Raw genomic sequence first — 23,932 nt, forward strand, 5'->3', positions numbered from 1 at the left:
TGCCTGCTCTGGCCATAGGGGTAGAAACATTATGATCCAAGATAAGCCACTCAAATTCCTTCCTCAAGGGCTTTTGATTTGGAGCACAAGTAGGGGCCTTGCCTTTGGGTCACAGACCTTGGAAAGATATAAATACAAATTGCTTGTGCCATCTTCCCTGCCACATGGGAATAGCCTGTCTATATTGGGAGAGAATGAGGTTAATACACACAAATATATGTAGACCTAAAAGGTGAGAGAGAAAGAGGGGAAAACAAAGAGTTTGATACCTGAGGGTCCAGTTATGCCTAATGATGGCTTGGACTTCCCAACTATATGAGCTAATTAAATTCCCTCTTCACTTAAGCTAGTTTAAGTTGGTTTGGTCACTTGCAACTGAAAAAGTCCTAATTAAAACAGATTTCCAACTCATATCAAATGAAAATTATAATTTAGATAGATTTAAAACAAAGTTATAGAAGTATGATGAATTACTGTAAAATATATGTATATTCTTGGGATGGGGATAGCCCTCCTTAATAAAATATAAAATCCAGAGAAACTCTAAAGAAAAAGACTGATACATTTAACTATATAAAAATGTAAAAATTTCTGTATGACAACAAAGAGCTAAAAATAGGCAATTACAATACAAATATATATGTAAAATTGAAGATTAACAGCCATAATACATAAAGCATTTCTATTCCTAAAATTCATTAAGGACAGATAACAAAACTCATTAGGAAAAAGTGACAAAAAGACATGAATAAGCAATTCACAGGAAGTTCAACAAACACATGTAAGAAACTTAACCACATGAGTAAGGATATGCAAATTTTTATATGAACTACTTTTCACCATTGGAAAAAATGTTAAGAGGAATGATGTTGATTTTAAGTGAGAGAATAAGGAAACAGATGTGTATGTAAATTACTGGTATAAATCTCTTTTGATATACAATTAAGCAGTAGTTATCACTGTTTTTTAAATACAGCTACCATTTGACCAGCAAGTCCACTTACTGTTTCTGTACTGCCAGAAATACCTGCACAAGTACACAAAGATTTACGTTAAGGATGTTTAAAAGCATCACTATTTGTAATAATGAAAAACTGTTAACAACCTAAATGTCTACTAATAGAGAAATAGTAGATGATTTATGGTACATCCATACTTTGAAGTATCATGCAGCAGTTTTTAAAAAATGAATTTAATTATAACATAAAAAGATTCTCTACATGTATCATTGAGTAAAAAAAGCAGGATGCAGAAAAATACATGCAGAATGATCCTGTTTATGTTTAAAAAATCCCCAAAACTAAAAAAATCACCCAAAGCCCCCCAAAAACTTTGTAAACATACATACATAAATGTAACCGCAGAGAGAAAGATCTAAAACATTACACAGCAAACTGTTGATGGATGGTGGTTACCTTTGGGGAGGGAAGTCTGAAAAGGATCTTTCTTCCCTGCTTGGTGTGCTTTTGTAGATTTTTATTTTTATTTTTATTTTATTTTATTTTTTTGTTGTCCCAGATTTATTGAAAATAATATAGCACTGCAGAAAAAATTCAAACAGGTCCCCGAGGCGTTTTGAAATTCATCCCAACTGTAGGCTGAGTGACCTGCAGGTTGGACAGACTGCTGAAGTCCAAAAGCTTCAGCATTTCCTTAGTGTCAGGATCTACTTCAATTATCTCCTGATCCAGGGCTGAGACCTCGGGAACGTAATTGTCTCTCCTTTCTCTCTCCTCCTCCTGCAGCTTGATGGAGATACCTCTTACAGGGCCTCTCTGAATCCGCTTCATCAGATGGGTGACATAGCCTGCTATCTTGTTGCGGAGCTTCTTGCTGGGGATAATGGCGATCTCTTCGCACACGCGCTTGTTCGTGTGGAAATCGTTGCCCAGGCGTGTGTAGTACTTCTCTAGGATGACCCGGGCCGCCTTCTTCACGGTTTTGGTGCGAACGCGGCCCATGTTGGCGGGTCCTTGGTAAAGAGCGCTTTTGTATATTTTTAAAACAAAAACATTGAGTGCAAGTACTATCAGTGTTTTTAAAAAAATGAAAAAATAAAGGAAAAGAACATCTACATTTTCCCACCCCCACCAAACTTTCATTTAAAAAATTAAAAACTAAAAAAATAAATAAAATAAAAAATAATAAAGCGAAAATAGAAAAAACTTCCCTTTAATGGAATGCATGAAGTATATTCTTACCTATCTCTTCCTGAATAGAGACAGGTGTATGAGATTCTCTTTCTTCATTTTCAGGATCATCAGCTGCCTTAGCAGATTCACTCTGGGAAGAATTTAGTTCATTGCTGTTACTGTTTTCCAGATCAGGCCGCATGGAGGTAGTGGTAGCACTAGTGTTACTGCTCTCACATGTCTTGTTAGGTTCTTTTAGAAAAACAGAATATCTGATTTTTAAATTGGAAATCACATGAAAAATGACGAATTGTCAGAAAAGACATTTGTGTTAGAATTTCATTACAAAGCTGTATTTTTAAAAGAAAAGCTGTTCATGTATGACTAGTGCAATGTATAAAAGAAAGTGGTAAGCAACACCTTATGAGTTATTTTTTAAGTCTTCCAGGCTATTAACTTACTGATTATTTATTTATTTATTTATTTATTTTTCTGTAGAGATGGAGTCTCGCTCTGTCGCCCAAGCTGGAGAGCTGGAGTGCAATGGCGCGATCTTGGCTCACTGCAACCTCCGCCTCCCGAGTTCAAGTAATTCTCCTGCCTCAGCCTCCCAAGTAGCTGGGACTACAGACACATGCTGCCATGCCCAGCTAATTTCTTTTGTATTTTAGTAGAGACGGGGTTTCACCATGTTGCCCAGGCTGGTCTCGAACTCCCGAGCTCAACTCACTGACATTTTTGTGGGGTGAGGACCCAACCCTAACCCACTGACTCATACCACCTTAGTCTCCAGCACAAGGCAGACAATCTTTTGGATACCCCAGAGCTGGAGAATAACCAACTGATATGACTATCTCTGAAAACTTACAGTGCACCAGATATTGCAGAGGTGGTTTTGCTGAGATAATATTCAAAATCTGAAGCTTACAGTCTTACTTTTGAAAAGTATTTAAACAGTATTAGAAATAGAATTAAACAGGATTATTTATCTCTATGGTTTTCTGCCTGAATAGTATAACCCCCAAATTAACTAGAAGGTAATGCGTACATGTGACTGTTTTCTCCTCCTCCTCCTCCTCCTCCTCCTTCTCCTTCTTTCTTCTTCTTCTTAAAAACAAAAAACAAACAAACAAAAAAACCAGAGTCTCGCTCTGTCATGCAGGCTAGAGTGCAGTGGTACAATCTTGGCTGACTGCAGCCTCCACCTCCCAGGTTCAATAGGTTCTCCCACCTCAGCCTCCTGAGTAGCTGGGACTACAGGTGCGTGCCACCATGCTCAGATAAATTTTTTGTAGATTTTGGTAGAAATGGGGTTTCACCACGTTGGCCAGGCTGGTCTTGAACCCCTGACCTCAGGTGATCCGCCTGCCTTGGCCTCCCAAAGTGGCTGAGATTACAGGTGTGAGCCACTGTGCCCAGTCGTGATTGTTAACTTCTAAGGACAATTTAGTAGTATCACTATGAGTATAGTTCTTAAAAGCATATAAAAATTACCACTACCGGCCAGGCGCGGTGGCTCAAGCCTGTAATCCCAGCACTTTGGGAGGCCGAGACGGGCGGATCACGAGGTCAGGAGATCGAGACCACTCTGGCTAACACGGTGAAACCTCGTCTCTACTAAAAAATACAAAAAAAAAAAACCTAGCCGGGCGAGGTGGTGGGCGCCTGTAGTCCCAGCTACTCGGGAGGCTGAGGCAGGAGAATGGCGTGAACCCGGGAGGCGGAGCTTGCAGGGAGCCGAAATCCGGCCACTGCACTCCAGCCTGGGCGACAGAGCAAGACTCTGTCTCAAAAAAAAAAAAAAAATTACCACTACCATGAACAGAAAACCTGTCTTTCCATGGTAGTTCTAAAATTCAGAGTCTCCCTCTGTGTTTGTTTTTGCCATTAACAAGGTACTCTTCAAATCACCCAAAATAAAAATTGGTTGACAATCTATTGCAGTAACTATCTCTAATGTATAATGTCGGGTTTCAGGAAAAGAACCTGACAACCCGATGGAAATATGTGAGCCGTCACAAAAGAAAAGAAAATGGCCTTTAGGCATATGGAAATATGCCCAATTCAAACTAAGAGAAATGTAAAATAAAACTGTATGAAGAAACTACTCTCAGTTATCAAGTGGCAAAAATCCCAGTCTCACAATACACAAAGGGAAAATTACATAGCATTTACTTAACGTAGCAATCCTGTGTAGCCCAAGATACACTAAAAAAATACTAAATTATTTATCTATAGAGCTATTCATTGGAGTATTTAAAATGGCAAAAGACCCAGAAATGAAGAAAATGCCCATGAGGCTGAGAGCAGTGGCTTATGCCTGTAATCCTAGCACTTTGGGAGGCTGAGGCAGGCGGAATACTTGAGGCTAGGAGTTCAAGACCAGCCTGGGCAACATGGCGAAACTTTGGCTCTACGAAAAAATACAAAAATTAGCCAGGCATAGTAGTGCATGTCTCTAGTCTTAGGTACTTGGCGGGCTAAGGCAGGAGGATCACTTGAACCCGAGAGGCAGAGGTTGCAGAGAGCCGTGATTGGGCCACTGTACTCCAGCCTGGTGACAAAGCTGAAATCTTGTCTAAAAAAAATGGGGGGGGGGGGTGCCGGGTGCAGTGGCTCATGCCTGTAATCCCAGCACTTTGGGAAGCTAAGGTGGATGGATCACCTGAAGTCAGGCCTTTGAGACCAGCATGGCCAACATGGTGAATCTTGGCAGTGAGCCAAGATCACGTCACTGCACTCCAGCCTGTGTGACAGAATGAGACTGTGTTTCAAAAAAAAAAAAAAGAAAAGAAAGAAAAGAAAATGCCCATCAATAGGGCACTAGTTGAACAAAAGATGGTATATACAATTAAATACCATGCATCATAGCAAGAACTGAGGATAATCACTATGTTCACATATAAAATGATCTCCAAGATTAAATGTTAAAAGCAAGGTGTAGAACAATACTTATAATACGCTCACTTTTGTGTGAGAAGGGGAGGAAATACAAATTTATAAACAGTTGTTGCTTTTACTTATAAAAAACAAAATCAGCCAGGCACAGTGGCTCACGCCTGTAATCCCAGCACTTTGGGAGGCCGAGGCAGGTGGATCATGAGATTAGGGGTTCAAGACCAGCCTGGCCAAGACAGTGAAATCCCATCTTTACTAAAAATACAAAAATTAGCTGTGCATGGTGGCAGGCGCCTGTAATCCCAGCTACTCGGGAGGCTGAGGCAGGAGAATTGCTTGAACACAGTGGGCGGAGATTGCAGTGAGCCAAGACCGCACCACTGCACTCCAGCCTGGGCAGCAGTGTGAGACTCCATCTCAAAAAACAAAACAAAACAAAAACAAGAAACATTGAAGAATAACCAAAAAACAATAAAAATGGCTACTTATAAGGGAAAAGAAACACATGGTTACCTAGAGAGAGAAGGAATGAAAGTGAAAATTCTCTGAATATCTCCAGTTACATAGTTTTGAATTTATAATAATGTAAATGTTCTTCTACATTTTCAAAAAAATAAAGTTATTATAGAAATGCATCCCTAAAAATTAAAACAGAAACGAACTGCGTATCAAGTTGTGCATAACCACACAAAGGATTATTATTATTATCTTTTTTTGTTTTGTTTTAGACAAGGTCTGGTTCTATCACCCAAGCTGGAGTGCAGTGGTGCAATCTCGTTTCACTGCAACTTCCACCTCCTGAGCTCAAGCCATCCTCCCACCTCAGCCTCCTGAGTAGCTGGGACTACAGGGAAGCACCACCACGCTCGGCTAACTTTTACAGAAAAGGGATTTTGCCATGTTGGGCAGGCTAGTCTTGAACTCCTGAGTTCAAGCAACCTGCCCACCTCGGCCTCCCAAAGTGCTGGGATTACAGGCGAGAACCCCCACGCCCGGTCCAGAGGATTATTTTAAGTGACTTTAGAATATGATATTTTGTCTGTACATCCTTACTAGAAATGTAGTATAATGAGAAATAAAGAGCAGCAAAAAGTCATAAATGCCATTCAGCAGTCTTAGTGTCAGCAGTAATACTGGTATTATGAGAATACCGCCATATTGAAAAATCACTTCCTCTTATTATTAATGCACATTAGGATAGGAATATCCTGTATTGGGATAAAGCAAATATATAGCTGAATCACTGTTGCTAGGAACTGAGGCTTTCAGTATAGGGAACAGAGATACAAATGTAAAAACAAAGAAACTAAGTACGCTATCCGCAACCTGAATCTGAAGCATCAAAATAAACTGATGATCTTTTTCTTTTCAAAAACATGTCTTTCATAACACTACCCACCCAAAAAGCCTAGGGGCTGTGAGAGCCCAGTAGCAAAAAGTATCCCTGAGTCTAGATTGTGGTCTCTAAATATCATTTCCCATTAAAAGGAACTTGGACTTCTTGAGGAAAAAAACCAATTCCAAGTCGGGATAGGTACTGTGTCACATAAGCCTCAAACATTTTATTCTGCTGAAGAGCAAGAAGTCCAGCCAGCATGGTGGCTCACGCCTGTAATCCTAGCACTTTGGGAGGCTGACGTGGGCGGATCACCTGAGGTCAGGAGTTCGAGGCCAGCCTGGACAACATGGTGAAATTCCATCTCTACTAAAAATACAAAAATTAGTTGGGTATGGTGGTGGATGCCTGTAATCCCAGCTATTCAGGACGCGGAGGTTGCAGTGAGCCGAGATTGTGCCCCTGCACTCCAGCCTGGGTGACACAGCAAGACCATGTCTCAAAAAAAGAAGAAAAAAAAAAAGGAAAATCCCCAAAACTCCATATTACAGTCTCCAAATAAATAACTGATTCTGGAAAGATCATTAAAATGAGTGAGAGGTTAACAGAGACTCTTGCAATCTCACCACCTAAACTCTGATCAATCTAGGAATCTCTAAAGGTAGAAAAACCATATACCATGAGCCTCTTGTTGTGACACAGTATCAATTAACCAGCACACTGTTTATAAAGTATTCTTCCCAAAGACAGATGAAACTGAATAGGTACTAGGAGATTAACTTTTTAACTTTATAAGTGATATGTACCAATCTTTCCCCAAATATTGTCCAACTTTTTCAGTTTAATCTTTAATCTGAGCCACACAAAATGTTTCTGATCATTGATCATACTCGATATAATAGGTATCATGAAACCTGACCAATTTTCTTATGCTCTCACTCCTATCATTTTTATACTACAATTTTATCATTTTTCCTTCACATAATAACTTCACCAAATTATATGAGAACAACAGTGTTCTCTGACAAGATCTTATTTCAAAGTAAAGCCCTGAAATAAAATATATACAGAAGCAATTCTGTATATATAAGGAAATACTAAAGTAAATGTTTGTATTTCTACAAAAATTCTAAATTCTCAGATTTTTAAAAAAGTCCTTCTATTGCAGAAAATATATACAATACAAACATTAACCAAAAGAAAGCTGGTGTAGGTTGAAAACATTATTCAAAATAATGGACATTTCACAATGATAAAAAAACCAACAAAATATAAATATTAGGTGCTCCTAATAACATGGTTTCAAACTGTATAATGCAAAAACTGAAAAAAAAAACAAAAAGAGAAAAAGGTGTATCTACAATAAACAGAAATAATTTTAAAATATCTGACAGGAAAAAAAAACACACCCAAAAACGTACCAAGAATACAGATTAGAACAATACAATCAGAAACCTTATCTGAAGTGAGACCTTGTCTCTAATAAATAAATAAGTAAGCTGGGCATGGTAGTGCACACCTGTAGTGTCAGCTACTTGGGAGGCTGAGGCGGGAGGATCGCTTGAGCCTGGGATGTCAAGGCTGCAGTGAGCCATGATCGCGCCACGGCACTCCAGCCTGGATGAAAGAGTGAGATTCTCTCTCAAAAAAAAAGACTTTACCAAAAATATCTTTCCATCTGAAATGCTATCCAATCTAACAGTCTCTTTTATTGATAAGTTTTAATCATTAAGTTGGATGTCTAAATACATTCTGAAAGTTTAGAAAAACCAAGTAAGATATCGTCTGTCATGGCTATTATTGTTAATCTGCCTTGAATAATTCTTCCACCCCAATTTTTTTTTTTTTTTTTTTTTGAGGCAGAGTCTCATTTTGTCACCCAGGCTGGAGTGCAGCGGCACAATCTCGGCTCACTGCAACCACCACCTTCCAGGTTCAAGCGATTTTCCCGCCTCAGCCTCCCAAGTACCTGGGATTACAGGCGCTTGCCATCACACCCAGCTAATTTTTGTATTTTTAGTAGAGACGGGGTTTTGCCATGTTGGCCAGGCTGGTCTCAAACTCCTGACCTCAGGTGATCCACCTGCCTCAGCCTCCCAAGGTGCTGGGATTACAGGTGTGGGCCACCGTGCCCGGCCCACCCCAATTCTTCTAACAAGGCATCTCATCCACTGACCATAGGTAGTGAACAGCGGTAAGAGTTTGGTCCAGGGATATCATAAAGTGTTTAGCACATTGCCAGGCACATTGTAGGCACTCAATAAATATCTGCTGAATAAATAACTGCATAGAGAGCCACAGAAACAGAGGGAAGCAGGTAATTCTCTCTGAAGGTCACAACTCTTTTAAGTCTGTCTACTGCCCATTTGAATGTAAGTCACCAAGGTCCCAGATCTTATCTATTTTGGTCACTGATATATCCCCATTAGTATATTCTGAAGTCAGGGACCTATTAAAATGCTTCTCTACTTTATAAAAGTACCAAACTTCTCTTTAAAATCTGGTATGTATATTTAATAAAGTCTTTTAAAATGTTTTTCATGTTTTGGAAACAAGTATGATAATTCTGTTTTGTTTTTTACTCTAGTCATGAAGAGAACTAGGAGTTATTAAATGGGAAGGTTTTGAATTTATTGTAGGGACAGCATTTTCAGCTGTCCAGCACTCTCACCCTGCTAATGACCCAAAATCCCCTCTGATGCCAGCTACTGACAATTGCTATATTTGCTCCCATTCTAGTTTTCTTGAAACTGCTTGCTTATGTTTTCATATAAATATATTTCCTTTTTCTTTTTTTGAGATGCAGCCTTGCTCTGTCACCCAGGCTGGAGTACAGTGGCATGATCTCAGGTCACTGCAACCTCCGCCTCCCAGATTCAAGTGATTCTCCTGCTTCAGCCTCCCAAGTAGCTGGGACGACAGGCGTGTGCCACCATGCCCGGCTAATTTTTGTATTTTTAGTAGAGATCGGGTTTCTCCATGTTCATCAGGCTGGTCTCAAACTCCCGACCTCAGGTGATCCACCCACCTCGGCCTCCCAAAGTGCTGGGATTACAGGTGTGAGCCACTGCACCTGGCCATAAATATATTTTTAAATACATGAAAATACTATTATATTTGAACTGTGAAGTGTAACTACAAAGGCTCTCATTTACAAGAGATCAACATTCGTTATGTTCAACAAATCATCAAATCAGCATTTTTTATGTTGATTAACAACTACTGAATCAGGAAAAGTGTAATTCAATTCACTCACTTCGTTATTCTTTTTTTGCTAGGCTTTCTCACTCTTCAAAGGAGTTAACTATAAATATCAGTAACAGTAATACTCAACGTTTACTGAGCAGTTAATATGTGTCGGGCACAATCCTAAGTGCTTTATATATATATTATTCATTTAACATTCTTTAAAAACATGTAAGATACTAGGATAATAGTTTCTCCCTTAAATCATTCTAATAACAAAAGAACATATATCTCAGAGAAATATACTGGTAATATAATACCTTACAAAGCAAATGTCTGCTAAAATCTAAGTATAGCTGTTACTCAGCTGAGTTTGGTTTAGAAACAGAACTAGATCATACATAAACCCACTAGTTGTAAACCTCAATGTAATGTAATGTACTGATCAATGTAAAAGTACAAAGAATACTTTAAAAAGTATCTACTAAGATTGTAATCATGATTCCAATAAGAATTAAATATTTTCCACATTATTTTGGGGGCAATAATCAACTTTCAAACTTTTAACCCTGAATATGTGAGTCAGGATAACATAATTTTTAAGAACTAGATAGGACCCAGAACTTTAACCATAACATTGTAAAATTAAATTATAGATCTCTAAGTTTCTCCAATCTATTCAATAAAGGATTCTCACTGAAATAATCTCTTACAGGTACTTATCAAATGCCTCTAGTGAAAGGGAATTTATTATTTCTATTTTCTAAAAAGCTCTAATTTTAAGTTGTTAATATTTAATCAAAATATTCTTCATTATATTTCTATTTATGACTTAGCACCTTACATTTCAAAGAAGAAGTCTCATATGCCCACACATCAGCCCTTCAAATATCTGAGGACAATTACGTTATTTTCAGCTCACCCCTCGATGTCAAGCCCCTATTCTTTTCTAGAATAAAAACTTTTTTTTTTTTTGGAGACGGAGACTCACTCTGTTGGCCAGGCTGGAGTGCAGTGGTGCGATCTCCTCTCACCGCAACCCTCCTGGGTTCAAGGGATTCTTGTGCCTCAGCTTCCCGAGTAGCTGGGATTACAGGCATGAACCACCAGGCCTGACTAATTTTAGAAAAAACAGGGTTTCACTGTGTTGCCCAGACTGGTCTTGAACTCCTGGCCTCAAGTGATCTGCCCACCTCGGCCTCCAAAGTGCTGAGATTAGAGGTATGAGCCACTGAGTCCAAACAACATTTGTTTCTTTATTCATTTCACCAGGTGGCATGGTTTCCAGAGTTTTCTTGATTTTTTTTTTTTTTTTGACATGGAGTCTCACTCTTGTCACCCAGGCTGGAGTGCAGTGACACAATCTTGGCTCACTGCAACCTCCGCCTCCGGGGTTCAAGCGATTCTCCTGCCTCAGCCTCCCGAGTAGCTGGGATTACAGGCGACTGCCACCATGCCCAGTTAATTTTTGTATTTTTAGTAGAAATGAGGCTTCACCATGTTGGCCAGGCTGGTCTTGAGCTCCTGACCTCAGGTGATCTGCCCGCCTTGGCCTCCCTAAGTGCTGGGATTACAGGCATGAGCCACCGCACGTGGCCCATTTCTTGATCTTAATGACCAATCTCTCAACAATATAAAATATGGCAGACTTACTGCTGTTTGCTGCAGTTCTTCTGGACCTTAAACTTACATCCCTATCTGTAGCACCCAATTAAACTGGTGTTTTCAGCAACACAGTTCACTGTTGACCAGTACTCAAATGGAAGTCATCCTCATAAGAATGCTAGGTTGTCAAAATCCTTCATGGTATGCAATAGGGCATTCTTGGTGTGATATAACTTACTTGGAGTATAACTTTAACTTTAAAAACTGAAAATATGAATTACTGGTCAACCTACATTTTTATGTCAAAATACATCTGACAACAATGTTTTGTGATCATGATTTTCTACCATAACACTATGGTTTAAAATGCTATAAATATTACATGAGCACATGCAAACATAAAATTAATTTGTTAGTATCTACAGAACTAGAAAGGTCAGATCATTCAACATTGAGCGATTAGCACGTAAGTAATTAAAACTAAAATATCTGCCAGTGTGGTCTGGTGATAAAATATAAAAATCCATCAAACAAAAACAGCTAAATGAAGTTTAAGAAGCATGAAAATCACAATGAGTTTCAAGCACTAACTGTGAGGACATTAATCAAACTCCAAATGTTAGGTGATAATTCAGCAAAAAGGGATGGCACTGTAAGCAAGCAGCATGAATGAACACATAAAGTTTTAGGTGACATTCGGCTTTTACTACAAAAGGGAAGGATTTCCCCCATTACAGAGGCATTGATATGCTGCCCTCTGTACCTGGCACATCCTGGGGGAGCTCAGATGCCACCTTCTTCTCTGCCATGTTGCTGCTATCAGGGGTTTCTGAGAGACACCCCACGGGGCTCCTCCCTTCAGGGGCACTAGTCTCTTCTGAAGATGCATTTGTTGTGTTGTCGCCAAGATTTGCTGACACAGAGTTACCTTTATCCCCAACTTCTGTTGGCTCTACAGCAAAATGCACAACAAAACTTTAAAGATATTCTTTAAAATTGCTTCAGGACAAATGACCACATTCAGTCAACTACTAAAAATGATCTGTCACCAAAGAAACCTGCTTCCGTTGGATGGCCATTTTAAAGCAATTAGATTCTGGGATATTGCTGCAATAGGTAATCCAAAGAGTATTTAAGAATATTTAATAGTATATTAAGAATGTTTAAGTAATTAACACAAAAATGAACATATTTATATATATGTTCATACATACAAAATTATACATACAAAAGTATACATATATAAGTATACATACAAAAGTATATATTCTGGTATAATATAAAAATAGTACTTTTTCATAGGAAAATGGCAACTTAATGGCAAGTATAGAGACATGAGTATAATATTATAGCAAATCCACTATTACGTAAAACTCATTACAATTGTCACACATGTTACAAGAGGGGACGGTATCCTGATATCTTTAGAAATATTAAATTAAGTAGTTGCTTGCAATGTTTCACTTTCATTTTGCAAGTAAAACTGGAGGTTTCATAAATAACACTGATGAAATATTTCTTTTTAATCAAGTAATTTTTTACCCTCAGATTTTCCTTGCTCAGGGTCATTGTCTGGTGTTTTGTATTCACTGTCTTTTTCAAGGGACTGGTCTTCGAATTCTCTGCTTTTCTGAGCATCTTTAGAGTCATCCTCAGTCTCGTTCTTGTCTTTTTCTATTTCTTCTGGGCTTTTAACATTATCAGTGTCTGCCTTTTTGGCTCTTATAGATTCCAAAATTTCTTCTATAATGAAAACAAATAAAAAATTATTTCTATATATAACCAAATAGAACAGTAAGTACAACAAATGCCACTTAAGAGTTTCAGTACAAGTTATTAAAGAGGAAAATTAAGTATTTTTAAAGCATTAGACCTATGAAATAACAATCAATATTACAAACAAAATTTTGTTTAGAGAGTTCAACCAATGTGGTGTATCTTCACGTCTAGAAAATACATGCTAATTATGCATTCTACTTTTTTTTTTTAAGTAAAGTTAGTCTATCTTTTTAAAATATAGGCTAGATACAGATATCTGTGACAGATGACAAAAACTGCAAGCTGACATAGACCCACAGTCTGGGCAGCACACTGTAGTGATCAAAACCTAGAAACCCAAAACCCACTGCAAATCTGACTTGGATTAGCTGTGTGACTCTGGGCAAGCTACCTAACCTCTCCAGGCCATCATTTCCTCAATTGTAAAATGAGAAAACAGAGGCCCTTTTGTAAGAACTTTCTCTCTGAAATCCCTGAACTGTTCTGAAAGTCATTAAGTCTCTAAGCACACTCACCTTCTTTCAACTTAGACAGAGTGATGCTATGGCATGTTATAGACCACGGGATATAGAAGGACCACAGTGCACAGAAACCAGGGTGTATCAGTATGGACTCATGGATATCAGTTATATTCTTTGGGTTATCATGCAATACTGTCACTTTTAATTTTGTTGCACAAATTGTTTCAGCTTTGGTCACTTGGGACTCTTTCCAAGTCTAGTGTCCTTTTGATACATATTCACTCATTCATTCATCCATCCATTCATTCATTCACTCAGCGTTTTCTTAACTTTCCAGTATTACAAGATGCTCCAGGTTCACCTTGTATTTTCCCTGCCTCAGTCCTAGAATCCACCATCTCTCCAAGGTGCCTTTGTTCTTTTTTGAAGAACAAATTGGAAAATGATGTTAGAAGTCACAATCTAGGTGCTTGGTGTGCTTGTTACAACTGGAGTGTTGCTTTCTAGGGTCTCTTGGCCAACAGAGCTAAGAAATGTAGTGATAAATATACACATCTATTATTATTTCAGTATTTATCTCTGCGGGCACATATGTGTATGAGTGAAAGCCAATGTGTCTGTGTAGGTTCATTTACCATTGCCCACTTGCTTATTTGTAACTTCTCTGACAGTGAGAAATCTGGCTCACATTATCTGTAATATATCTAGTTATTTGTTCATTCCATTCCTAGCACATAGTAAAATAGTTTCGGAATTGCTAAACTGTTTCCTCATAAAAATAAATTTACCAACTTGAGTACAATATTTGTGAATAAGAAGAAACACCTTTTTTTTTGAGATGGAGTTTTGCTCTTGTCATCCAGGCTGGAGAGCAATGGTGCGATCCTGGCTCACTGCAACCTCCACTTCCCAGGTTCAAGCAATTCTCCTGTTTCGACCTCCCAAGTAGCTGGCATTACAGGCGCCCACCACCACACGAGGCTAATTTTTGTATTTTTAGTAGAGACGGGGTTTCACCACGTTGGCCAGGCTGGTCTCGAACTCCTGACCTCAGGTGATCCACCCGCCTCAGTCTCCCAAAGTGTTGGGATTACAGGCATAAGCCACCACACCAAGCCAGAAGAAACAAACACTTTTAATACCATGTATATCCACAGTACTCCTCTTTGGATTTTTGGGTTTGTGTTTCCTTTTTTTTTTTTTTTTTTCTGAGATAGAGTCTCGCTCTGTTGCCCAGGCTGGAGTGCAGTGGTGCAATCTTGGCTCACTACAAGCTCCGCCTCCTGGGTTCACGCCATTCTCCTGCCTCAGCTTCCCAAGTAGCTGGGACTACAGGAACCAGCCACGACACCCGGGTAATTTTTTGTATTTTACTAGAGGCGGGGTTTCACCATGTTAGCGATGATAGTCTCGATCTCCTGACCTCGTGATCTGCCCGCCTCGGCCTCTCAAAGTGCTGGGATTACAGGCATGAGCCACTGCTCCCAGCCTGTGTTTCCTTTTTTAAAATTTTATTTTTTACTTTTTTAGAGACAGGGTCTCATTCTTGCCCAGGAGTACACTGAAGTGATCATAGCTCACTGTAACCTTGAATTCCTAGACTCAAGTTATCCTCCCACCTCAGCCTCCCAAGCAGATGGAACTATAGGTGTGTGTCACCATGCATGGCTAATTTTTTTTTTTTTTTGAATGGAGTCTTGCTCCAGGATGGAGTGCAGTGGTGTGATCTTGGTTCACTGCAAAACCTCGCTTCCCGGGTTCAAGCGATTCTCCTGCCTCAGCTTCCCCAGTAGCTGGGACTACAGGTGCGTGCCACCACGTCCAGCTAAATTTTTGTATTTTTAGTAGAGATAGGGTTTAACCGTGTTAGCCAGGATGGTCTCGATCCCCCAACCTCATGATCTGCCCGCGTTGGCCTCCCAAAATGCTGGGATTATAGGCATGAGCTACTGTGGCCAGCTGCCTGGCTAATTTTTTAATCTTTTAAAAAATAGAGATGGAGTCTCACTATGTTGCCCAGGCTGGTCTTGAACTTCCAGCGACCCCCCTGCCTTGGCCTATCAAAGCACTGGGATTACAGTCGTGAAGCGCTGCCCAGCCCTTACTTACTATATTTTAAAGAACATTTTATTTGGAAAAAGAAATGTAGTTACCGATTATCTGCTTTTCTTAGAGGCACAGCTTTCCTCTTTTCTTTCTTTCTTTTCTTTTCTTTCTTTTTTTTTTGAGTCTTGCTCTGTTGCCCAGGCTGGAATGCAATGGCACAATCTCAATTCACTGCAACCTCCACCTCCCGGGTTCAAGAGATTCTCCCACCTCAGCCTCCCAAGTAGCTGGGGCTATAGGTGCGCACCATTGATGACACCTGGCTAATTTTTATATTTTCTGTAGAGACGGGGTTTCACTATGTTGGCCAGGCTGGTCTCAAACTCCTGACCTCAAGTGATCCACCCATCCCAAAGTGCTAGCATTACAGGTGTGAGCCACCATGCCCGCTGTCTTTCAAACATAGCTACATCCTATAGCTTTTCTTAACCAAATCATTGTACATCCTCCCAACTTTCCCAGGCCATTTAATGAAAACCAAACAAAAAAAAATGCTTAATTGCCTCCTAAGTTTAGACCATTTAAATTGGTTGAAAAGCACAGGTTGGATGACCATAGTTCTCTGATTTTCTACAAAGATTCTAATTTCAAATAGTCTATCTTGCTAAACACTCTTGTATATATGTGTGTATGTATATGTATGTATACATACACACATTCATACTGGTTTTAGGTCCAAAAACCTATGACAGTCATAGCCATAAGAAAAACAGACCAAAAATAGGGCCAGGCACAATGGCTCAGGCCTGGAATCCCAGCACTTCACAAGGCCGAGGCAGGTGAATCACTTGAGGCTAGAAGTTTGAGACCAGCCTGGCCAACATGGTGAAACCCCATCTCTACCAAAAATACAAAAATTAGCCGGGCGTGGTAGTGCACACCTGTAATCCCAGCTACTTGGGAGGCTGAGACATGAGAATTGCTTGAACCCAGGAGACTGAGGTTGCAGGGAGCTGAGATCATGCCACTTGCACTCCAGCCTGGGTGATACAGTGAGACTCTGTCTCAAAAACCAAAAACAAAACAAAACAACCAACAGCAACAACAACAAAACAAGAAAAACAGACCCAGTGTTCAGCAGAGGGAAAAACATTAAAGGATGAGAAAAAATTATGTTGTATCTGATCTATACTAAATATGCATATTCTATAAACATGTATATTCTACACTTTGCATGAATATTTCAAAACTAAACAAAGAATGAACCTACCAGGTTTTAGAAACCATCTCTACTTAGAAAAATTTCTTCTAAAAATAAACTTCCTTCAAATAAGCAAAATAAAGCATTATAAAACTTAATTACCATACAGGCATAGGATAAAGCAAATATAGTAAGCTGTATATTTAGCTATAAATATATAGTAAAGTACAGATCTAGATAATGAATATATGAGTATTTACTGTATAATTATAATTATTATTATTATTTTGAGACAAACTCTGTCCCTGTCGCCCAGGCTGGAGCGCAGTGGCGCAATCTCAGCTCACTGCAACCTCCACCTCCCAGGTTAAAGCAATTCTCCTGCCTCAGCTTCCTGAGTAGCTGGGATTACAGGTGTGTGCCACCGGGCCTGGCTAATTTTTGTATTTTTAGTACAGACGGGGTTTTGCCATGTTGGTCAGGCTGGTAACTGTATAATTCTTTAAACCTTTCTGTACATTTATTTTTTTTCATAAAATATTGAGGAAAAATGCAGAAGAAAAATTTAACTCTCAGAAATAGAATTAAACTCACCTAAAGTAGACATGCATGTGTATAAAAACCAGAGAGCTATACATTAGAAATGAAGTATTTTGTTTGAGAGGTTAACATCAAGTCAAAGTCATCAGGACAGACTACGATTCTGAAATTCCTGTTATGCTACAAATTATTCTTGGCTATTATCAGAACCTCAGTAGTTTCCATTGTTTTCATCTCATATAACTCCAAGTTAAAGAACACCATTAGACATTATTTTGGGTATTTACCTGGACTGGGTGGTCCCAAACTGACTATCAAAGCCAAGATTTTGGTTACCAGAGAGAGCAAATAAAGGTAACGGTGGTGGACTGGTGTTTTAATGGGGAATTCTTCTGAGTGTTGAATTCATTGCCAATATACTCCTTAAAAAGTTGTTGAGAGGATTAAAGAATTGTAAAACACCTAGTTGAACACCTGGCCACAGTAGGCACTCAAAAATGTTAGTTTTCCCTTCTCTTCCCCATCAGTTTTCAACTCTTGTGAATACTTCCTCCTCTAGTACCAGGTTGACGTTGTACCTTAACCAAAAAAGGGAGGCCGAGGCGGGCGGATCACGAGGTCAGGAGGTCGAGACCATCCTGGCTAACACAGTGAAACCCCGTCTCTACTAAAAATGCAAAAATTTAGCCGGACATGGTGGTGGGCGCCTGTAGTCCCAGCTACTTGGGAAGCTGAGGCAGGAGAATGGCATGAACCCGGGAGGCGGAGGTTGCAGTGAGCCGAGATTGCGCCACTGCACTCCAGCCTGGGCGACAGAGCAGGACTCTGTCTCAAAAAAAAAAAAAAAAGAAAGAAAGAAAGAAAGAAAATTTTAATCTATATTTTAATCTATTTTCAAAGTTTGCATTTCATACCAACTGATTTCAAACCAACTGATTTCATACCAACAGTTTAGCTCAGACTTAACAAAAATAAAATGAGAAAATGCCCCTCTCACCATTAGCTGCCGCCAGAAAGGATTTGTTACTGCCCCAAACCTTATCAGTCAGGTCTTCGGTTATGTCCATGTGTCGGTGGATTTCTTCACGCATTTCTTCCAGAATTTTGCAGAGTTCTACTTCCCAATAATCTTTCTCTAGACAGTCAATTAATTCTGCAAGCTGGACCTTTGTGCTGTAGTACCAAATTTTATTTTCATTTTCTGTATCTTCTTCTCTGTTTAAAAATGGGGGAAAATATTTTATATATTAGACATAATGCCACTTACCTGAGTTTCACCTACCCAGTGAAAAGTTAAAACAAAGCTTATGTACTAAAACTCAATATATGTGCTCACAAGAGATCCCTGCAGGTCTTACTCAAACTTGATTGACTCTGAGAAAGGACATCTAAAAAACATGACACAAAGAAAGATGACCTCAAAATTCAGAACCACATGAGAGTACTCTGTGGAAGCCAGTTTCAGCTGCTTCTCAATCAACTTTAAGATCATCAGTGTAACAATATGGTGAGCAGAATGTATTTAGAATTATTTTATTTTATTTATTTATTGAGACAGAGTTTCACTCTTGTCGCCCAGGCTGGAGTGCAGAGGCGCAATCCCGGCTCACTGCAACCTCCGCCTCCCAGGTTCAAGTGATTCTCCTGCCTCAGCCTCCAGAGTAGCTGAGACTACAGGCATGTGCCACCATGCCTAGCTAATTTTTGTATTTTTAGTAGAGATGGACTTTCACTATGTTGGCCAACATGTTCTTGATCTCCTGACCTTGTGATCCACCCACCTCGGCCTCCTAAAGTGCTGGGATTACAGGCATGAGCCACCGCACTCGGCCTAGAATTATTGTAGAATAAAATAAATTTATTTTAGAGACAGGGTCTCACTTTGTCACCCAGGTTAGAGTGCAGTGGCACCATCATGGCTCACAGCATACTCAGACTCCTAGGCTCAAGCAATTCTCCCGCCTCAGCCTCCCAAGTAACTAGGACTACAGACATGTGCCGCCATACCTGGCTAGTTTTATAATATAGTTTAGAAATATTTTCATCAAAATGGTGTAAATGCTTTGCTAAATTCTGGTTCTTGAAGGAGTTATCTCAAATAATATCTCATCCCTCTTCTTTACTTCTGGACAACTGAAGCTCAAACTGGAGAGGAGCTTTCTCTCCTGCCTAAAACCCTCCTAAGGTTCCATTCACTTTTAATGGAGTTAAAGACTTCAACAGAGATGGTCACTAACTTAAAAGAAACAGGTAAATTAATGTCTAGGACTAGACGTAGAGGAACACATATAATGGTATTTCTGTTCCCACTCAAAAGGAATTCAAGAGTATGTGTGAGGCAATTGATGAGAGTGAGTCTGATTTTCTTGTTTCCTCAATGGCAAACTGAGGGAACTGAAAGAACTGGGCTTTAGGGGAGATCTGGCTTTAAATAGGCTCATTTGCTTATAAGATATGTGGACATGGAGAAAACACAAGCTCTCTGAGCCTCTAAGACATTTTATTTACCTCACTTGTAAAATGAGGATATAATAAAAACCTGCCTGCAGGCCACTATAGGACTTACAGGTATAATGATAAGGCATCTACCATAGTGCCTGGGCACATTAGTGATCAATAAATGTTAAATATTATTATTATTATCATTTTTTTTTTTGAGACGGAGTCTCGCTCTGTCGCCCAGGCTGGAGTGCAGTGGCGCGATCCCAGCTCACTGCAAGCTCCGCCTCCCAGGTTCACGCCATTCTCCTGCCTCAGCCTCCCGAGTAGCTGGGACTACAGGCGCCCGCCACCTCGCCCCGGTTAGTTTTTTGTATTTTTTTAGTAGAGACGGGGTTTCACCATGTTCGCCAGGATGGTCTCGATCTCCTGACCTCGTGATCCACCTGTCTCGGCCTCCCAAAGTGCTGGGATTACAGGCTTGAGCCACCGCGCCCGGCCTAAATATTATTATTAAGATAAAAAATGAATAAAAATTTAGTAGCATTACAGGAATGAGTCACTCAGTAATTCTGAGAAAGAAGGGCTATATTAAATCATAGATAAATAAAAGGATACTGGTGGAGTACCCTTATTCTGAAAACCTGAAATCCAAAATGCTCCAAGATTCAAAAGTTTTTGAGTGCCAACATGCTGTTCAAAGGAAATCCTCATTACAGCATTTCAGATTTTCAGATTAGGAATGATCAACTGGTAAGTATAATGCAAATATTCCAAAGCCCAAAACACTTCTGATCCAAAGCATTTTAGATAAGGGATGCTCAACCTATACAGTATTCACTGACTTAACATTTTTCTTCTTGAAGCCACAGAAAGATAAATTCATTAAAGCATAAAGTAGCAAAACATCAAATACCTGCTAATCCATTCAAAGAAAAGTTCGGGTTTTTTTGGTCTGTTTTGTTTTGTTTAACTTTTCTCTTTTTGGGGGGGTGGGTGACGGAGTCTCGCTCGGTTCACCACAACCTCTGCCTCCCAGGTTCAAGCGATTCTCCTGCCTCAGCCTCCTGAGTAGCTAGGACTATGGGCGCATGCTAATAAAAATTAGCGCCCGGCTAATTTTTGTGTTTTTAGTAGAGACGGGGTTTCACTATGTTGGCCAGGCTTATCTCGAAATTCTGGGCTCAAGCGATCCGCCCATCTGGCTTCCTAAAGTGTGGGGATTTCAGGCCTGAGCCACCGCACCTGGCCATCCTCTTCAAACAAAACATGGCATTTCCATTGGCCTAGGTCTTCACCTTGTCTACTTCATTGACTTACTTTACTTACCTAGTCCTCGCAGCCATATACACATTTGTCACCCTTAGAGCTCAACCAAATTGTATTGAATGCATTTATTTGGCAATTAGTACTTGTATTTTAATTTTCATTTCATGTATGTGTTCCATTTTCCTAATAAGATTGAAATAAGCCATTTGACATACAGAATCCTGTTAGGTATTTTTCTTTCTTTTTTTAAAATTTTGAGAGAGGGTCTTGCTCTGTCACTCAGGCTGGAGTGCAGCGGTGCAATCACGGCTCAGTGCAACATCCACCTCCCAGGCTCAAGCGATCCTCCCCCCTCACCCTCTCGCGTAGCTGGGACCGCAGGTGCGCACCACCATGTCCGTCTAATTTTTCAGTTTTTTTCTAGAGACGAGGTCCTGTTATCTTGCCCAGGCTGGTCTCGAACTCCTGACCTCAAGCTATCATCCAGCCTTGGCCTCTCAAAGGGCTGGCATTGCAGACATGAGCTATTGCGTCCGGCCAACTATTTTTTAATTACTTTTTGGTTGTCACTTATCTCAATAAATATTAAAGTTTATAAAATCTTTCTCTTATCTGAAGAGCTGACTTCAACCACTCAGAGTTGAGTCCCTGTGATAAGGTTTGAGGGTGCCTGAAATGTCATCATGATATGTACCCTGGGCTGAGCTCAAACCTAGTGACTTCTCAAGTAAATAAATAAAGGTTATTTCCCGATAATACAAACCTATAACACCGTGAAGTAGGTTTTAGGCAGGATTCCCTCTTTTCCACTGCAAAAGAGAGGTAAGTTCTTGCTTAGGTGGTCGGGGTCCTAGCTGTGACACTGGGAAGGTGGCGGGAGATTGGAACATGCAGCAGCTGCCTTCTGGAGTTTACTGAGGCTTTCGGAGTGGGGATTCCGCGCAACAGGTTTTAGGGCCCCCCTCCCTCCTGGCGGGGCATCCGGGAGCGTGGCTCCCGGCACAGATCCGGAACAGTTGTCATCGGAGTCAATTTCAGGACTCCAGCTTCAAGCCTCGCAGTTTCCTAAATTCTGGGGGCTTGTCTCCCTGTCCCCCGACCCCGACTAATTTCCCTCGGTCGCTGGCGCTGCCCGGTCCCTTAGGTCGCTCGGGCCGCCCCCATCCGCGACGACTTTTTTTTTCTTTCTCTAGCTGTTTCCCTAGAGGGCGGGGGGGGGAATGATATTTGGGGGCTCTCCTGCCTTCCTGTCGGAGCCGCGGAAGCGGAGCCGCGGGAAGGAGGTCCGGCCAGCTTTGGGCTCCAGCCAGGGGTCCGCGGAGACTGTGGTCTCTGAAAGCCTTAGACGCGGGGCGTGTAGCGAGCTGCGGCCCTCTCTCAGCCGCGCCACCCGCGCTCGGAGTCCAGGCGCGCCGCGCTGCGCTGAGCCCAAGCGCCCCGGGCTCTCCGCTCCCGACTCAATGTTCCCGCGCTCCCCCTAGCGGCCGCCGCGCCACCTCGCCCCTTCCCAGGCTCGTCGGCGGCGCAGCACCCGTGACGGCGCTCCAGTAGCGGGAAGAAATAAGATGGCGGTTGAAGGCGAGCCGGAGTGGGGCCCCAGCAATTCGGTTGAGCCTCCTCCCTCCACCCGCTTCCGCCGGCCGGTCCTCTCCCGCCCGGCCCCTAGGGCCTCCCCACCCGGCCCCGGCGCTCCCCACCGCCCCCACTGCGCCAGGCCCTCCCCGTCCACTTTCCCTTCTTTCCCTGCCTCAGGCTCCAACAAGAGCGGCCGGTGGGGCAGGCCGACCAAGCATCCCGCGGCTCCCGCTGCGCCCCGGCCCCGCCGCCGCCGCCCCACGTCCGGACCCATCCGGAGGCTCCGCTCGCCGCTACGCGGTAGCAGCCGGGGCAGGTGGGCAGCCGCCAGGCTGAGGTGGTGCCCAAGACGCGGCTGAGCTCGCCCAGGGTGGGCAGCAGTAGCCGGAGGAAGTCGCCGCCGCCGGGCCCCGGCGCCAGCACCAGCGACCCGGGCGGGCGAGGGGCGGGGGCGACGGCGAGGAGGCGGGGGCAGCCACCTTGCCCGGACCACCGCGGCCCGGAGCGTCGTCAACAAAGTGGTGCACGACGATGACTCCGATTATCGGGAGGAGCTGGAAGACGACGACGAGGACGCCAGTTACTACACGGAAAGCAGCTTCAGGAGCTGTAGTACCTACAGCAGCACTCCAGGTACCCACGAAGCTCAGTTGCTGCAGACTCCTTCCTCACCTCCTCTGCCCTCCCCGCTTGCTCACTTATGTGGTGTGCATCCTGCTCCGATCTCCCGCCAACCCCGCCGACCCCTAAGCAGAGGGGAAATGCGAGGGGAAAGAGGCGCATTGTTCAAAGTGGAGATTGCATTGTTGCAGTTTGCAGGTCGCACTCTCTCGCTGCCCCCCCCCCGCCCCCCTGCCAACCCCCTCTTTTTCCTCCTCAAAATTTGTGCCGTGTGCAGTGTCTCCACCGGGCAGGATTGAAACTTTGGCAAACACATATCCTTTGCATTCATTTTTCTCCTCTTGTTTTGGTGTGGTTTTCCGGAATGAAAGAAGCCTCTTGTTTTGCAAACCTCTTTGCATTTCTAATGTGGTTCCTTTCGGATTTTTATTATATATCTGTTCCTTAAAAGGGAGTTAAGGATTTGGACAGATTGTGGCATACAAACACACACAAAAACATGCCTGTTTTCACACCCCTAGCTGTGGTTTTTAAATTGTGTTAAGGAAACGGATCATTTGGGTTAGTAGGGGAACCTTATCTGGTACTGTGTGTTTTTATTATTCGAGTGCTAATGGGCCCGTGCAACAGCTGCTGGTAAATGGCTGATTAAAAAGCAAAGCAGAAAGCCAAACAAGACCCAACCAAATTTGGTAATTCATCCGATTCAAAATTGTTTTGGTTAAATCAAAAATAAAAGTATAAGACCGCAGGAACGCGCGTCTTAACTCATTTGATCGCTTTGCCTTGCTTGGGGAATGCAGTTTCGTGTCACCTGTTGCAGAAGATGTGTAGTTGATCATCT

The 23,932-nt window shown here is 41.6% G+C and overlaps 2 protein-coding genes across 10 annotated transcripts in view; one reads left to right on the forward strand and one right to left on the reverse strand.

Moving 5' to 3' along the window:
• Positions 1-641: 641 nt before the first annotated feature.
• LOC102136006 (small ribosomal subunit protein eS17) lies at positions 642-23,313 on the reverse strand. 7 transcript variants are annotated; one of them, XR_010581916.2, is made up of 8 exons: positions 23,088-23,313; positions 21,656-21,701; positions 18,182-18,399; positions 12,700-12,900; positions 11,921-12,109; positions 10,544-10,668; positions 2,202-2,384; positions 806-1,986 (listed from the first exon to the last, which is right to left on the reverse strand). XR_010581916.2 is itself a non-coding variant. In XM_074019975.1 (7 exons), exons 1-7 carry the CDS (start codon positions 23,248-23,250, stop codon positions 1,934-1,936), a joined length of 1,053 nt encoding a protein of 350 aa, XP_073876076.1. In that variant the 5' UTR covers positions 23,251-23,313; the 3' UTR covers positions 642-1,933. The 7 variants fall into 7 exon arrangements, 6 of the variants coding, with proteins under 6 accessions (XP_073876076.1, XP_073876078.1, XP_073876079.1 ...); XM_074019975.1 differs by lacking the exon at positions 10,544-10,668 and having other exon boundaries at positions 642-1,986; XM_074019980.1 differs by lacking the exons at positions 10,544-10,668; positions 21,656-21,701 and adding an exon at positions 15,551-15,645.
• The window catches only part of LOC102133354 (leucine-rich repeat-containing protein 37A3-like), an 82,426-nt gene continuing 81,353 nt past the window's right edge, over positions 22,860-23,932 (forward strand). The window contains exon 1 of one of the 3 annotated variants that reach the window (XM_074019968.1): positions 22,860-23,100. In XM_074019968.1, coding sequence (XP_073876069.1) covers positions 22,999-23,100 — 102 coding nt within the window. In that variant the 5' untranslated portion in view covers positions 22,860-22,998. The remainder of the gene's footprint in view (positions 23,101-23,932) is intronic. The other 2 variants (XM_074019972.1, XM_074019971.1) reach the window with 2 other exon arrangements.

The sequence above is a fragment of the Macaca fascicularis genome, chromosome 16 (assembly GCF_037993035.2).
Source record: "Macaca fascicularis isolate 582-1 chromosome 16, T2T-MFA8v1.1".
Lineage (NCBI taxonomy): Eukaryota > Metazoa > Chordata > Mammalia > Primates > Cercopithecidae > Macaca > Macaca fascicularis.

Excerpts from the sequence above, each read along its gene's own strand:
- LOC102136006 (XM_074019975.1), bottom strand. The coding sequence starts at position 23,250 with ATGCGCCTCTTTCCCCTCGCATTTCCCCTCTGCTTAGGGGTCGGCGGG. Across the intron at positions 21,702-23,087 it reads TGGGTACCTGGAGTGCTGCT|TGGAAAAGAGGGAATCCTGC; the intron begins GTAGGTACTACA and ends TCTCTTTTGCAG. Across the intron at positions 2,385-11,920 it reads GCTCCCCCAGGATGTGCCAG|AACCTAACAAGACATGTGAG; the intron begins GTACAGAGGGCA and ends TTTTTCTAAAAG.